This window comes from Vulpes lagopus, chromosome 7 (assembly GCF_018345385.1).
Source record: "Vulpes lagopus strain Blue_001 chromosome 7, ASM1834538v1, whole genome shotgun sequence".
NCBI lineage: Eukaryota > Metazoa > Chordata > Mammalia > Carnivora > Canidae > Vulpes > Vulpes lagopus.
Genome location: NC_054830.1, coordinates 116,717,406 through 116,732,859, shown reverse-complemented (window position 1 = coordinate 116,732,859; position 15,454 = coordinate 116,717,406). Strand labels below are relative to the sequence as shown.

Here is a 15,454-nt window from a genome sequence, read left to right as displayed (position 1 = left end):
TTGTCAAAAAAAAACTACCAACACAGAACTAGCAAAAACACCCCAGCATTGAAAATTATGAGTCCCAATACTCTAAAGCTAATCCCTGGCCCACTGTCCAAGAAAAATGTTTACAAAGATCTTTGTTGACATAAATAGCAGACCCCAAATTTTTTGAAATAGGAAAGAAAAGAGAGATCGGAAATCAAAGTGGACTGAGCTCTTCAACCACAATACCAGAAACCATAATGTGAGTAACAACTTTCAAAAGTCTGAGGAAAAATTATTGCAAACTGTACAGCAAAGGCAGCGCAGGTCTGCTTGCAATGCTGCTGCATGTGGGCACTCGGGTACTAAGTAGCTCCCCCTACAGGGACATAAAATTTCCCCTACATGATACTTGTTCTCACTGGGCCTCAACTGCTTTTGCACAGTGTGGTTTATGTTAAACACCTGCTTTTCTTCAGGGATTCTGGAGTTTTGGAATAAGCCAGGTGACCAGTCACCCTGGTAGATGACATTCCATGTACATTGTCCCAATCTACCGCTGGAAGAATTTAGCATGTCCTATGACTTCAAGGGGGAGACACTTAGAAGCTTGGCTGGTTTCTCTGGTTTCCTTTTAACTTCACATAGAGCAGTTAACATCATGGTACACATGTAGAAAGAAGAGGGAAGTTTAAGAAGGTTCAGCTAAGCTAACAGAGAGTCAACAAATAATGTCTAAAATTGAGAAAAGAGTAAGCAGTGAACACCTGGCTGGCTCAGTCAGTGGAGCATGTAGCTCTAGACCTCGGGATTATGAGTTCCAGCCCCCTGTTGGATGGAGAGATTATGTAAAACAAATAAATTAAAAAAAAAAAAAACAGGGGATCCCTGCATGGCTCAGCAGTTTAGCGCCTGCCTTTTGGCCCAGAGCGTGATCCTGGAGTCCCGGGATCGAGCCCCACGTCGGGCTCCCTGCATGGAGCCTGCTTCTCCCTCCTCCTGGGTCTCTGCCTCTCTGCCTCTCTGCCTCTCTCTCTCTCTCTCTCTCTCTCTCTCTCTATGTCTATCATAAATAAATAAATAAATATTAAAAAAAAAAAACTAAAGTAAATTCAAAGCTAAATTTACTGTTTTTTTCTTAGCCATCTCAAAGTAGTTGCCTCTAGGAATGAAGCCACAAGAGAAAAGTGGGAGAAGCCACTTTCCCATTTACAAATTAACTTGTGGAGGCTCAAATAAAGACGAGTCAGGCGGACGAAAAAGTATGGGCCAAAAACAAGGACTAAAGGCCCCCGGAGGGGAGAGAGCACACAGGTGCAAGCAGGCCACTAAACAGCGGAGGGCAGGGGTGAGCCTGAAGGAAAGGAGGAACCTTTTGTCAAAATCGGCAGACTGAATGCTAAGGGCAGTAAACACTGGTTTAAAACATTAAAAATGCCTCTAATTACTTAAACTGTTGGAGGTATTAATGCATGTGTGTTCTCCTCTATACCTACATAAGTATATGAGTATAAACAAGATAATCTGTTTCTACTATATTTTCACTAATTTTTAGTAGTAATCTTAATACACAATTGTTGGTTGGGATGGCTTTTTTTTTTTTCTTTTAAGATTTTATTTATTTATTCATGAGAGACAGAGAGAGAGAGAGAGAGACAGGCAGAGGGAGAAGCAGGCTCCATGCAGGGATCCCAATGCGGGACTCGATTCTGGGACTGCAGGATCATGCCCTGGGTAGGAGACAGGCGCTAAACCGCTGAGCCACCCAGGGATCCCAGGATGGCTTTAAAAACAAAAACTAGGGATCCCTGGGTGGCGCAGCGGTTTGGCGCCTGCCTTTGGCCCAGGGCGCAATCCTGGAGACCCGGGATCGAATCCCACGTCAGGCTCCCGGTGCATGGAGCCTGCTTCTCCCTCTGCCTGTGTCTCTGCCTCTCTCTCTCTCTCTCTCTCTCTGACTATCATAAATAAATAAAAATTAAAAAAAAAAAAAACTATTCCTCAATTTAAGCATTGAGAACTCAAGGCTTATTAAGAGAAAATATAAGCAGAACCCAGTGAAAAAAACAACTTAGCATTTTATCTAAAAAAGCTAATGTTAAAAAAATAAATAAATAAAAATAAAAAAGCTAACGTTTAACACTTATATTCCTTCTGGTTTTAAAAACTAGAATTTTTTGTGACAAAATCTGGCTTATGCCTAAAGCCAGGAGTTTTTAGGGGTACCTGGGTCCTACAGTCCGTTAAGCACCCAACTCTTGATTTTGGCTCAGGTTGTGATCTCAGGGTCATGAGATGGAGCTCCAAGTTGGGATCCACGCTCTGCACCAAGTCAGCTTCTGCCTCTGCCCCTCCCCCCACTCGTGCTCACATGTGCTCTCTTTCAGATAAATAAAATCTTTAAAAACAAACCAACGAACCAGGGGTTCTTAACGTTCTTTGAGTCATGACCCTCTCTACAAAAAAGAGATGCTACCATTTCAAGGGGTCATATATTTTAGGTCAAGGGCCCCAGCTCCAACATGATGCTGCATCTGAGAATAAAAAGTTGGATCTTGAACAGTAACTCTGAATATGGCAAATAAAGCTCCTCTCAAGCATGTTAGACCAGGGATCCCTGGGTGGCTCAGCGGTTTAGTGCCTGCCTTCGGCCTAGGGCGTGATCCTAGAGTCTCGGGATCGAATCTCACATCAGGCTCCCTGCATGGAGCCTACTCCTCCCTCTGCCTGTGTCTCTGCCTCTTTCTCTGTGTCTCTCATAAATAAATAAATAAAATCTTAAAAAAAAGAAAAAGCATGTTAGACCAGGTTCTTACCAGGTTATTTCAGGTTCTTGGTCGAACTTTTCCAAAAGCTACTACTGCTTTTATTGTCTGAATTGTGTCCCTTCCCAAAATTCCTATGTTGAAAATCTAACTTCCAATACTTAGGATACGGCTGTATTTGGCAAGAGGACCTTTAAGAAGGTAATTAAAGTTGAACGAGGTCATAAGCCAAAAAAAAGAAAGAAAAGAAGCCATAAAGGTGCAGCCTGGTGTCCTCCTAAAAGAGGAAGAGGCACCAGGGATGTACGCATGCACAGAGAGAAAGCCACGGAAGGATTATAAGCCATGAAAAAGAGGCCTCAGGAGAAACCCAACAACTGCCCACACCTTGACCCTGGACTTGCAGCCTCCAGAATCGTGAGGATATAAATTCTTGTTGTTTTAAGCCACCCAACCCATGGTATTTTGTTATGGCAGCCTGACCATCTAACACACTGCCCCCAATGTGGACAAGGATTCTCTACATACCAAATGCACCTCCGATTTCAGCCCCACTCGTTGGGATATTGACATTTACAATGCCACAGTCGGATCCTTTCGGTCTGCATGTAAGATGGGAAACAGAGTTGAGAGCAACGTTTAGGAAATTAAGAAAAAAAAACAAAAAAAATCCAAACAAAACCTCTAAAACTCTCAATGCTCAAAAGAGGATTTGCAATTATGATGGTTTTATTTTCTTTCTTGTAAGCCCATTCACGACATAAATCAGGCTTATGTAAATTCTCAAAATAGATAAAGTTATACCCAAGCCAGCGGAAGATTCTGCCCAAATCCTTGGTAAAGATGCTACTTGAAAGTCCTTGTTTTACTTCATTATTCCATGCAAAGACTTCTTCTTCATTCTAAAATGATAAATGGTGGAAGCTGTTAGATGATGCGGTGTTTGGGTCAAAGTTCATGATGGTACATTTCACGAGATGTACCAGTATAATTTCAGTGCACAAAAGTAAACTAAAAACTCAGAATCTAATTCTGTTTCTCTAATATACACAGCTTTGTGGAGTTTTCCTTTATTGCACTCTGAAAAACAGATGGTACATGCATCCATTCGAGGTACTACATTTAAGAGCTAATATTTACTGAACTCCTATTATGTGCAATCCCATGACCTAGGGACTTTGCATGCATTTAAGTATTTAGTTCTCATCCAATGATACAGGTTTTATATTATCCCCAACTTACATATTGGTCAAGGTACACTAAATAATTTGCTCAAGAATTCACTCACATACACACAGTACAAAACATGAAATTATCCTCTCTAGTCACATTATGTGTAACAATGATAAGACAATTTAAATCAAGATTTTTAAAAAGCATTCATATAGTTGCAAAAGGATGTAATTCTCAGTATTTTTTAACTGCTAATCCTGGCACATCCAAACCTTGATTCTATCACTCAATATTTTCTGATATGGCTAGGGCTTGTCTCACAGTGGGGAAAGAGACCATCTAGCTATTTCTATCTGCTAAAAGCTCCACAGGCTGTCCCCTGATACAGGTTAGAAATGTGTCTTTAGACTGCTCCTGTATCTTCTCATTTATCTGCTGATACTCAGCACTCAGGCGATCAAACTCTGGTGCCTTTTGTGTGGAACGTGACCATATGGGTTGCACAGCTCAGAACAGGTGACATATGAAGGAGAGCCATCCTCCATCAATTCCAGCTCTGGTCCTCAGCCTGTCTTGGTTTCCCCAGCAGCTAGTTTGACATGCTCTGTGGTACAGAGTGTTCAATTCACATCATCATAGTTGATCTTTCACCTTCAAATTCCTACTGTCAGGGACTCTTGGGTGGCTCAGAGGTAGAGCGTCTACCTTTGGCTCAGGGCTAGTCCCACATCAGGCTCCCTGCATGGAGCCTGCTTCTCCCTCTGCCTATGTCTCTGATGAATAAATTAAAATCTTAAAAAAAAAAAAAAAAAAATCCGTACTGTCAGAGTGACTTTCTAAAACCTTTCTAAAGGCTGAGTGAAATTTCATATACCTTCATTTTCTTTAGTCTTTTCATTTGTTTCAACATTCAACTAGAGAAAAGGGAAACAATCCATTTTTACCTTGAATTTAAATACATAAAGAATTGGAGCAAAAGTCTCTGTGTGTGCAATGGACGCATTGTGGGCCAGACCTGTCACAACTGTTGGTTCTACGTAATTGCCAGGGCGATCCATGACCTTCAGTAGAAAAATAAAATAAGAATGAAGGCATTTTGTTTTCTGGTACTTTGGGTCAGAGAACACAACCTTTCCCTAAACTTATGAGAAAAAAAAATAATAAACACCATTTAGACAGATGAATTATTTCCCCAAAATAACTCCCCATCATTTACAAAAACTTTCTCTGCCTCCTGTTGAAACTTAGTTGGTCAGAGAAAAATAGAAAAACAAGTGAAGGGACAAAAGCTGGGATACTGACATGACCAAGTTACATGGAAAAAACACTGTTACAGGTGGCTTTTAAAAAATGTTTATACAATGTAAAAAATGTCATCTCTACTGTCTGTGTTTAAAGACTATATTGTATCCCCTTTACCTTCAGAGTAGTATGGTGAATGAAGCCTTAACCCTCACAGTGTGACTGAACTTGGGGACAGAACCTTTAAAGAAATAATTCAAGTTAAATGAGGTCACACAGGTGGGGCCCAAATCTGATAGAACTCAGGTCTATACAAAAAAAGGAACACTAGAAACCTGTTCTCATCACACTCAAAAGCCACACGAAGACACCAAGAAGCTGGCTGTCTGTATGCCAACAACAGAGGCCTCATCACCTAACCCTGCTAGCACTCTGACTTTAGACTCAGTCCCAAGAACTGTGAAAAAAGTACACTTCTATTGTTTAAATGACTTAGTGAGTCGTCTGTGTGGCTCAGTAGGTTAAGCATCAGACTCCATTTCAGCTTAGCTCAGGGTCTCAGGGTCATAGGATCAAGCCCTGCTTTGGGCTCCGCACTCAACATGGACTCTGTTTGTCCCTCTGCCTCTTCCACTGCCCCTCCCCCTGCTCTCTCAAAAATAAAAATAAACAAATTAATACAGGAAAGAATGACCCAGTCTGTGCTATTTTGTTAGGGCAGTCCTAGCAAAGCAATACATATTGCACAAAAATTAAAAAGCCCAAGAATATACTGTACATACTCTAATTAACCTCCATGTAAACAAATCACTGGTTCATGTCCACTTAAACTAACACCTGCTTCTTCTATAAAAAAACTCCTGATGCCCATGGCTACCTGCTCTGGCTAGTGGCAGAGTCTCCAATATGCCTGTATCATTTTGACTCTCAGCCTTTGAGCTATGTGCTTACCAAGAGTCACCTGGATCAACTCTCCCAATCCTGTGCATGGCAGCTGTTATCTATTACCATAATACCACATTGCATTACATAATGTAAGTAAATATTACACAGGGGAAAAAAAGAACTATTTTAAATATTAACTTGGGCTACTTAGAAAAATTCAATATAAGTAACAAAAATACACAAATATATATACACACCTCTATCCAACTAGATATGTGTGTGTGTGTCAGTGTAAAACCAGGGAGAAAAAAAAAGAAAACCAGGGAGAAGGATTCTGTTGTCAGCTTTTCAAGAGACTCAGTTCTCAGAATTTTAAAGGAAGTGAAAATAAATTGTAGATAATAATCACTTGTCAAGTCCTACCACAGATGAAAATGCCTTGGCTCTATATCAGAAGAAATTGTTTACAGGAAAGGTATTATAGCAAAAATCCTGGACATGAAAAAATATACATACTAAAAACCATTTTCACCACAGAACTAATTGGCTAAATGGTAGTTTTGCCATAAAAGACAAAACCATAAAAAACACAGGAGGGACACTCACTCAAAACGACAACAGGAAAGATGAACAACAAAATTAAAAAGACTTTATTGCAAAATACAAAATGTTTGAATCCATTTAAAAACGTGTAGGTGAGGTGCCTGGGTGGCTCAGTCAGTTAAGCACCTGCCTTCAGCTCAGGTAATGATCTCAGGGTCCTGGGATCAAGCCCCACATAGGGCTTCTTGCTCAGTAGGGAGCCTGCTTCTCCCCTGCCCTCTACCCCTCCCCCTACTAATGCTCCATTTCTCTCAAATAAATAAAATCTAAAAAAAAACAAAAAACAAAAAACTCGCATGTGGTAGGTAAGTCATACTGTGCAAATAACTGATTTAGTGGATTGTACCTAATTACTTGTCTTCAAAATCATTCTTTTATAGAATTATACATTTTCTTGCTGGTTGATTTGTCTGTTCATTTGACATACTTTTCCTTTTTCCTAAAATTTCTTCCTTTGTTAAGAATCATCAGTTTCCAAATACTAGGATGCGTACTTCTGAGCTTTGTATTCTACCCCTGTGGTTTGTGCTTGGCATGTTGCCATGTGCCCATTGACAGATATTTTAAAGTTCTATGGGAAATGCAAAGTTCACAGTTCTGTGGGAAATGAGTTCAAAACTCTGCACCATCGGGGAGACCATGATGAGCACCAAGATTTATATAATATAAAAATGGGAGTACTACATCAATGGAGAAACAAAACCCAACTGTCAACCCACTGATTACACCAACACACTGGCCAACCAGTTATTTTCATTACCCTTTATGCCAAAATTGCCTTTAGAACCAATTAGTTATGCAACAATGTTTTCGGTGAAAATGCTGGTGGCAAAAATGCCTATTGCAAAACTACCGAGTACCCTGTTTTTGATTCCCTGCCTTTAAAAAGTAATCACTAAGTTCAGATTGTGACCACTGAATACAAAGTCTTGTACTGTCCCAGGAAAAGGAGGTCTCCCTTCCATACAAATTCCTAGGGACTCTGTTCAAAAGCAACCATGGCTTGGAGGTTCCTGTGTGTCCTTCCAGGAGTGTTCCATGCATTTTATGCTGTCCCTCACCAAAAGTTATTTCCCCTTATAAACGGGATAGAGAGAAGACAGTAGTAGGAGACCCTGCACCAATCTGCCCGGAGCCCTACTTGTGCCTAAGAAAAGGAAGCAAAATCCATCACTAGGGAGCTCAGGTGTCATTACCTTGCCACCATAGACCACGGTGCCACCTTCTTTCTTTGCATCCTCCACTGCTGCAAGAAACATGCTCACTGCCTGTTTGGTGTGGAGTGGCCCATAGAGAACATCAGCTGCAGAGAAAAAGGCATGGTCTTCATCTCACCCTGAATGGCATCATTTTATTGTCTGAACAGTTCTCCCGATGAACACCCCCAACTCTTCATACAGTGTTCCCAGGGTAGAGCAGGAGTCATCAACCTTTCCCAGTAGGACAGGAAATACTGAATGCTCAGCATTCAGTGAAAATGCTGGTGGCAAGGACTCATCACCTTGAGGGGAGCAATTCATCTCTTCAAGGGGAGCAAAAGGAGCCACAGAAGACATGGAAACCAGGGGGTGGGGATCCCTGGGTGGTGCAGCGGTTTAGCGCCTGCCTTTGGCCCAGGGCACGATCCTGGAGACTAGGGATCGAATCCCACGTCGGGCTCCCGGTACATGGAGCCTGCTTCTCCCTCTGCCTATGTCTCTGCCTCTCTCCCTCTCTCTCTGTGTGACTATCATAAATAAATAAAAATTAAAAAAAGAAAAAAAAAAAAAAAGAAACCAGGGGGTGGGGCTGTGTCCTGGTAAAGTTGCTCTACATTAATAGGTGGTGGGCCAAATCTGTCAACGCCTGGGTTAAAGGAATAGCTGTCAATCAATCGTGGCACTGTATTAAAAATGTAAGATCTGGGGATCCCTGGGTGGCTCAGCGGTTTGGCGCCTGCCTTTGGCCCAGGGCGCGATCCTGGAGACCCGGGATCGAATCCCACATCGGGCTCCCGGTGCATGGAGCCTGCTTCTTCCTCCGCCTGTGTCTCTGCCTCTCTCTCTCTCTCTGTGACTATCATAAATAAAAAAAATAAAAATAAAAAAAAAGGTAAAAATGTAAGATCTGGAATGCCTGGGGGGCTCAGTGGTTGAGCATCTGCCTTCGGCTCAGGGCATAATCCTGGGGTCCTGAGATGGAGTCCTGCTTTGGGCTCCCCATGGGGAGCCTGCTTCTCCTTCTGCCTATGTCTCTGCCCTTCTCTCTGTGAATAAATAAATAATATCTTAAAAAAAAAAAAAAGTAAGATCCATTTATTCATGACCATGAGATCATTATCTACAATCTCCACAGGCTCAGGAGCTGGTGTGGAATTTAACAGGAAAAGACAGATGCTGCCCTATATGACCGCTGGAATTCAGAACCTGAGAGGTGGCTAGGGGACAGTGGAAGAAGGGAGAGTCAGGTATGCCTCACTGAGGACATGGTATCTTAGAGCACCAGTGGTAGGTAAATGGGGAGCCCGCTTCTCCCAGGGAGAAGGATTCTGCTCTCAGACAGCTTTTCCTGTCTGGGAAAAGTGGGGTGAAGGGCATTTCCAATGGAAAAGGTAGCAGAATGGAGCCTGGGACACATGGAGCTCTGTGAGAAAGATGGAGAGCTCAGGGAGCAGGGGGTAGCAAGGGGTACACAGGAAGTCAGGGGTGGGTTAAGCAGAGGAGGAAGAGGTCACAGCATGAAAGACTGTGAGCCAGATCCAGAGGGACTGGGAAAGAATCCAGGTCTCCACTTAAGAGCAATTAAGAGTCACTGGAGTGGAGGGAGCAAGAAAGTGAATTATTTTTAATCTAATTACATTAAAAAAAAAAAATCATCCTGGCTTCTTTGGAAAGCAGAAGTGGAAGCTAGCAAGTCAGGTGACTCGTGCACCCTTCCACGAGAAGGGTGATGGCTTACACGAGCATCATAAAGAGTGAAGAGAGAAAAGCTTGTCAACTCATCCTATTTGAACATCACCTCCTAAGCTCACCCACCAGCTGACATCAAGCACTCAGGATCTTAAGACACTTGGGTGGCTCAGTGGTTGAGCATCTGCCTTTGGCTCAGGGCATGATCCCAGGGTCCCAGGATTGAGTCCCTCAGGAAGCCTGCTTCTCCCTCTGCCTATGTCTCCATGTCTCTCATGAATACATAAATTCTTAAAAAAAAAAAAAAAAAAAAAGCACTCAGGATCCTAAGCTTAGGAGCAGACCTGATATCCCCAGTGCCCAATAACTCTGCTTCTTATGCCCTCCTGCCTCTCAGGAAATAAAAAACAGAAAGATCAGAACATTTTGAAACGAGCCAGACAGATACTCACAGTCCCATGGGTTCCCCACACGGATCTGTGCGTAGGCCTTTTTAAGCCTATTTACAACTTCATCATGAATGCTTTCGTGTAAAAACTACATGAAAAAAGAAACATTCAAGGGAAGAGTCAAACATACAAATTTGTAACAATGTGCAATTTTCCTTAATAGTACTGATTTACAACTCATAATGGTTTTTAAATATTATGATCTCTGAAAACATAAGCAAATATAAGTATTCTGTAACTTCTAATTTTAATATTAACTACATTAAGATAATAATTTCCACTCAGTGAAGGTTAGAGAAAAATTATAAGCCATGTCTTCATCAAGTTTCTAAGAACCTATCTGGCCAAGCCTCACACATCATTCAGGCCTGTTTTTATTCTAGAGCTTTTGACATGTTAGGTACCAGAGAACCTCAAGTTTCTCTGTCCCAGTCACAGTGAACACACAATGTATGGTCAGCCCAGCACAGCTGTGTAACAGCACGCCCTTAGCCTCAGGCCAAGCAGGGTTCCGGAGGGAGGCCTCAACCTCACTCTAGGTAGGATGGTAAGCTCCATGCTACATTCCTGCTGATGCAGATGAACTTGTCAAACCATCCATTCTCTGGGTTGGTCTTCATGTAGCAAATGGACTGACAGTCTTGGAGAGGTCCACTATACTGGAAAGGATTTTTCTACATGTCACTAATTGTCCCTATGGAAACCAATGTGGGCAGTGGGTAACAGCATCCTCTAACATTTAAGACTAAATATAAAGCATGATTATGTACACTTGCCCCAACATACAAAGGAAAAATAAAACTTGGCTGAATATACAAATGCTGACTTCCATTTCATTTCAAACTTTACCATGTGATTAAATTATTTTTTGGAATACTGATTTCCTTCTCAGCATTAGTGCAGTAAATGTTTAAAGCAAACAAATTTAATAAGTTATAAAATATTCTATGAACATAGTATCTCAGAGTTTTTTTAAAACTTCAACTATGGAACAACAAAGGAAATACAGATTATCAACTACTGCCAAATACAGGGGTAAAATCAATATGAAAAGTTATAGAAAAAAGAGACTTACTTTACAGATGTCTTTTATTGTAATTAATTTACATTATATCAACCCTATAAAGAATTGGTTCCTACTCATTATGGGAGAGAATAAAAATACAAAGCCAACTCCTCTGTAATTAATTGCAAAACTTTTTTTTAATTAAGGAGGAAAACTTAACAAGAGTAATTTTTTAAATGCCAAATGTAGGGGTGCCTAGGTGGCTCATTCAGTTAAGTGACCGGACTCTTGATTTTGGCTCAGGTCATAATCTCAGGGTCATGAGGTTGAGCCCCTGGTCGGGCTCCTGCTGGGTGTGGAACTTGCTTAGGTAGATATTATTACTCCCTCTCTCGCTCCTCCTCACTTTGCTCTCTCTCTCTCTCAAGAAAAAAAGGTAAAATGGAGCCACATCTTGTACCTAATCAAAATTTGTTTGGTTGTAGTATGGTTTTCAGTACTATGAGAGTCATGAAAATCAGGGTTGTATCCTACATAAAACTGAAATCCAGCTCAAATCTAAGTCTGGAGATTAAATTTTCCAAATTCCACACATGGATGCTAAACCACATCTCCCTATATGCACTTAATACTGACCTGTCCTATATATGAGTGTGCCGGCCATATATTCATACAGAGACAACAAATATAAAGTCACTTGCTTTTCAAGAAACCATGCCAGGGCAGCTCTGGTGGCTTAGCAGTTTAGCGCCGCCTTCAGACCAGGGCATGATCCTGGAGGAGACCTGGGATCGAGTCCCATGTCGGGCTCCCTGCATGGAGCCTGCTTCTCCCTCTGCCTGTGTCTCTGCCTCTCTGTGTGTGTCTCTCATGAATAAATAATAAAATAAAATATTTTTTAAAAATTAAAAAACAGGGGATCCCTGGGTGGCGCAGTGGTTTGGCGCCTGCCTTTGGCCCAGGGCGCGATCCTGGAGACCCGGGATCGAATCCCACATCAGGCTCCTGGTGCATGGAGCCTGCTTCTCCCTCTGCCTGTGTCTCTGCCTCTCTCTCTCTCTCACTGTGTGCCTATCATAAAAAAATAAATAAATAAATAAATAAATAAATAAAAAAAATTAAAAAATAAATAAACCCTGCCATACTAAGTCTAGATCTAATACCAGACTTACAGGCCCAAAATCAAAATCTTTATAATACTTTACTATTTAAAGTGTTTTTATGAAAAAGCCAAGGCTATCTATCTTTCAGCAAATAATTTTTGAATTCTTCAAACTTTGACCTGATTTTATTCTTTAATTAACATTGGACTTCCAGGTTTAACACTGACAATGGGTCTCATCTCTCAGTCAAACTCCAATCAATTAGCGTGAGTCCACTTTCAGTTTGGGGTGGAGAGTGATGCAGAGTCCCTGGATGATCAGCACCATCTGCTTCGAGCAAGGAAGAGACTAACAGGAGCACAGATGTGCCAACCATGTCTACAGAATGCATTTTTCTAGCTGTACTTCCACGCCACTTCCTAACAGTACAACTTGTTACTAAGCAGGGTTTGAAGACAATTCATGGAATGTCATGCGCCCACACAGACACACTCACCAGGCGCCTCGCAGTGGTACACCTCTGGCCAGCTGTCCCCACAGCTGCGAAGAGGACTGATGGAACAACTAAGCTGAGGTCCGCATCCTCAAAAGCTTAGAAAAACAAAACAGATACCCATCAGTGTCGCCAAACAGATAAGCTAACCGGTACTAAGTGATGCTGTCAGAAAGCTCAGTCAGAGGTGTAGGAGCATTAACCCCATACAAGCATGCTTCACATCAGAAGCCAACTTTCTTTACAGGAAGGATGGCCTAAGAGCAGAATGATGAGCTCTATGGTCTTTACCCCAAGACAGAGTCAAATGAGATTAATAATCGTATGTACCTCGTGGAATTACTGTAGGAATTAAAGGAAATAACCCAGATGAAACAGCTGAGCACAGTATCTGTGAATACCCAGTGCTCACTAAATGCTAATTGTATGTTTAAATGAATGCTCTTTAACTAGAGGAGTTCAACCAAAATAAACCCATCACCACACTTTTTAAATTTCTGATGTACACCATAAATATACAGGCATTTACACAGGAGGAGAATGATGGCAATATACAAATTACCAAATTTTGCTTTTTTAGCACAAAATTCATTGCTTCTATCAAGCCTCATCCTACTGATGTTCATTATCCAAAATAGGCTGGTAGCCTATTTCCTTTTGCACCTAACAACCAAAAAAGAAAATCAAGTCAACTCCAAGCCTACAGGTAAACGATCAAATGCTTTAAAAGCTCCTTCCCAATATAAAAGCACTCAGCATTTCACAATGGATAGGCTAACTTTTTTGAAATAAAAGGAATCAGCAGGTCATCTAAGATGTTTATCTAAGTTATTTAGGGGTGCCTAAGTGGCTCAACCGGTAAGTGTCCTCCTTTGGCTCAGGTCGTGATCCTGGAGTCCTGGGATGGGGTCCTGCATTGGACCCCTGCTCAGCGGGGAGTCTACCTCTCTTGTTCTATCTTTTCCTTCTGCTCCTCCCCCTGCTTGTGCTGTCTTGCTCACTCTCACTCTCAAATAAATAAAATCTTTAAAAAAAAAAAGCGAGTTATTTACTCCAGAGAAATATGTGGCCAGTTTTCAGAAAGCAGAAGGAAAAATAAGAAATCATGCCACACTAGGAAGTCTCAGACATGGGCTCTAAGCCCCAGGTAGCATTTCCCAACAGGAACACCTGTCCTTTCTAGTCATCTCTGCCTTCAAACCTTTGTGTCCTGTCTCGCAAGTAAATCCTGAAAGCTAAGATTATGTCTTAGACACATACAGCAGAGGAGGGAGGAGTGTCTATGTGAATTCTGTAGGTTCCCTGTGGCTACCAAAGCTATTCTGAGCAGAAAACAAATGGCGTTACCAATAATGGCGTTGTTTCCTCCAAGTTCTAACAAGCTTCTCCCTTTAAAAACACATAAACACACATTAATGCCCATGTCAGTATTTAATGCACATTGCAAGACACAGCCTCAAATCACAGCCCACTTCAATTATTTTAAATTAATTTTCAGATTCAAAGTGTAGCATGAACATTCCATCAATGTCAAACTTCTTGATTTTCATAACTATACCATAGTTATTTGGCCCAATGTCCTAATTCTGAAGAAACAGACCAAGATATTTAGTGTCTTCAACATTTCTTCGAAGGTTAAAAAACCAATATGCACTCACTGTTTATGTACATGCGTGCATGTTGCTAGGGAGAGAAAATGATGAATGGGGCAACATGTAAGCAATTAGGTGAATTTCATTAAAGGATATATAGAAATTCCTTCTGTTAGTCTCACTAACTTTTCTCTCACCATGATGTTATACCTCCTGAAACTCTTTAACTGTGGGAAATTGTGTCACCTGCCAAGATACTAAACATAGAATCACCATATAATCTAGCAATCCACTTCTGGGTACTTAACCAATAGCTAAAAGGTGGAAGCAATCCAAGGTCCATCAATAAATGAACAAATAAACACAATACTATCCATCTCTAAAATGGACGAAGATTCCAACATATGCCACAACCCTTATAACATGCTATGTAAAGTAAGCCAGTCACAAAAGCATAAATCACTACTCACTGATGACATTACTAATTGGAGGTTCTTAGACTAGTCAAATCCACAAAGAAAGAAAGGAGAGGGCAGCCCAGGTGGCTCAGCGGTTTAGCACCGCCTTCAGCCCAGGGTGTGATCCTGGAGACCCGGGATCGAGTCCCACATCGGGCTCCCTGCATGGAGCCTGCTTCTCCCTCTGCCTGTGTCTCTGCCCCCTCTCTCTCTCTCCTCTCTGTGTTTCTCATGAATAAATAAAACCTTAAAAAAAAAAAAGAAAGAAAGAAAGGAGAATGATGGTTGCCAAGGGCTGGAGGATGGCAGAAATGGGGAGTTCGTGTTTAATGGGGATAAAATTGGGAAAACAAAAAAGTTCTAGAGAGGGATGATGGTGATGGTTGCACAACAATGAAAATGCAGGGATACCTGGGTGGTTCAGCGGTTGAGCATCTGCCTTTGACTCAGGGCCTGATCCCAGGTCCGGGATCCAGTCCCACATCAGGCTCCTGTGGAGAGCCTGCTTCTCCCTCTGCCTGTGTCTGCCTCTTTCTCTCTCTGTCTCCCATGAATAAATAAATAAAATCTTAAAAAAGAAAAAATGTACTTAATCCCACAGAAGTGTAAATTTAAAATGGTTGAAAGAATAAATTTTGTTACTCTTTATATATATAATATATATATATTATATATATACACATTTCTTTTACCACAACAAAAAAAAGTTAAGAAATTATGTGCTCATTGTAGGAAAAAAAATATTTTTTAAATCAGAAATTATCAAACAGGCAAAAAGCTACAGCTCCTAAGTCACCATGAAATCTCTCCTTATAATTTGATACAACACC

General features: G+C 41.3%; 1 protein-coding gene across 1 annotated transcript in view; it reads right to left on the bottom strand.

Moving 5' to 3' along the window:
- ALDH7A1 (aldehyde dehydrogenase 7 family member A1) overlaps positions 1-15,454 on the bottom strand; it is a 47,124-nt gene that overhangs the window by 3,080 nt on the left and 28,590 nt on the right. The window contains exons 10-16 of the mRNA XM_041762175.1: positions 13,922-13,963; positions 12,578-12,672; positions 9,976-10,060; positions 7,832-7,938; positions 4,850-4,966; positions 3,537-3,634; positions 3,261-3,334 (exon numbers count right to left, since the gene is read on the bottom strand). Of these exons, the coding sequence (XP_041618109.1) occupies positions 3,261-3,334; positions 3,537-3,634; positions 4,850-4,966; positions 7,832-7,938; positions 9,976-10,060; positions 12,578-12,672; positions 13,922-13,963 (618 nt within the window). The remainder of the gene's footprint in view (positions 1-3,260; positions 3,335-3,536; positions 3,635-4,849; positions 4,967-7,831; positions 7,939-9,975; positions 10,061-12,577; positions 12,673-13,921; positions 13,964-15,454) is intronic.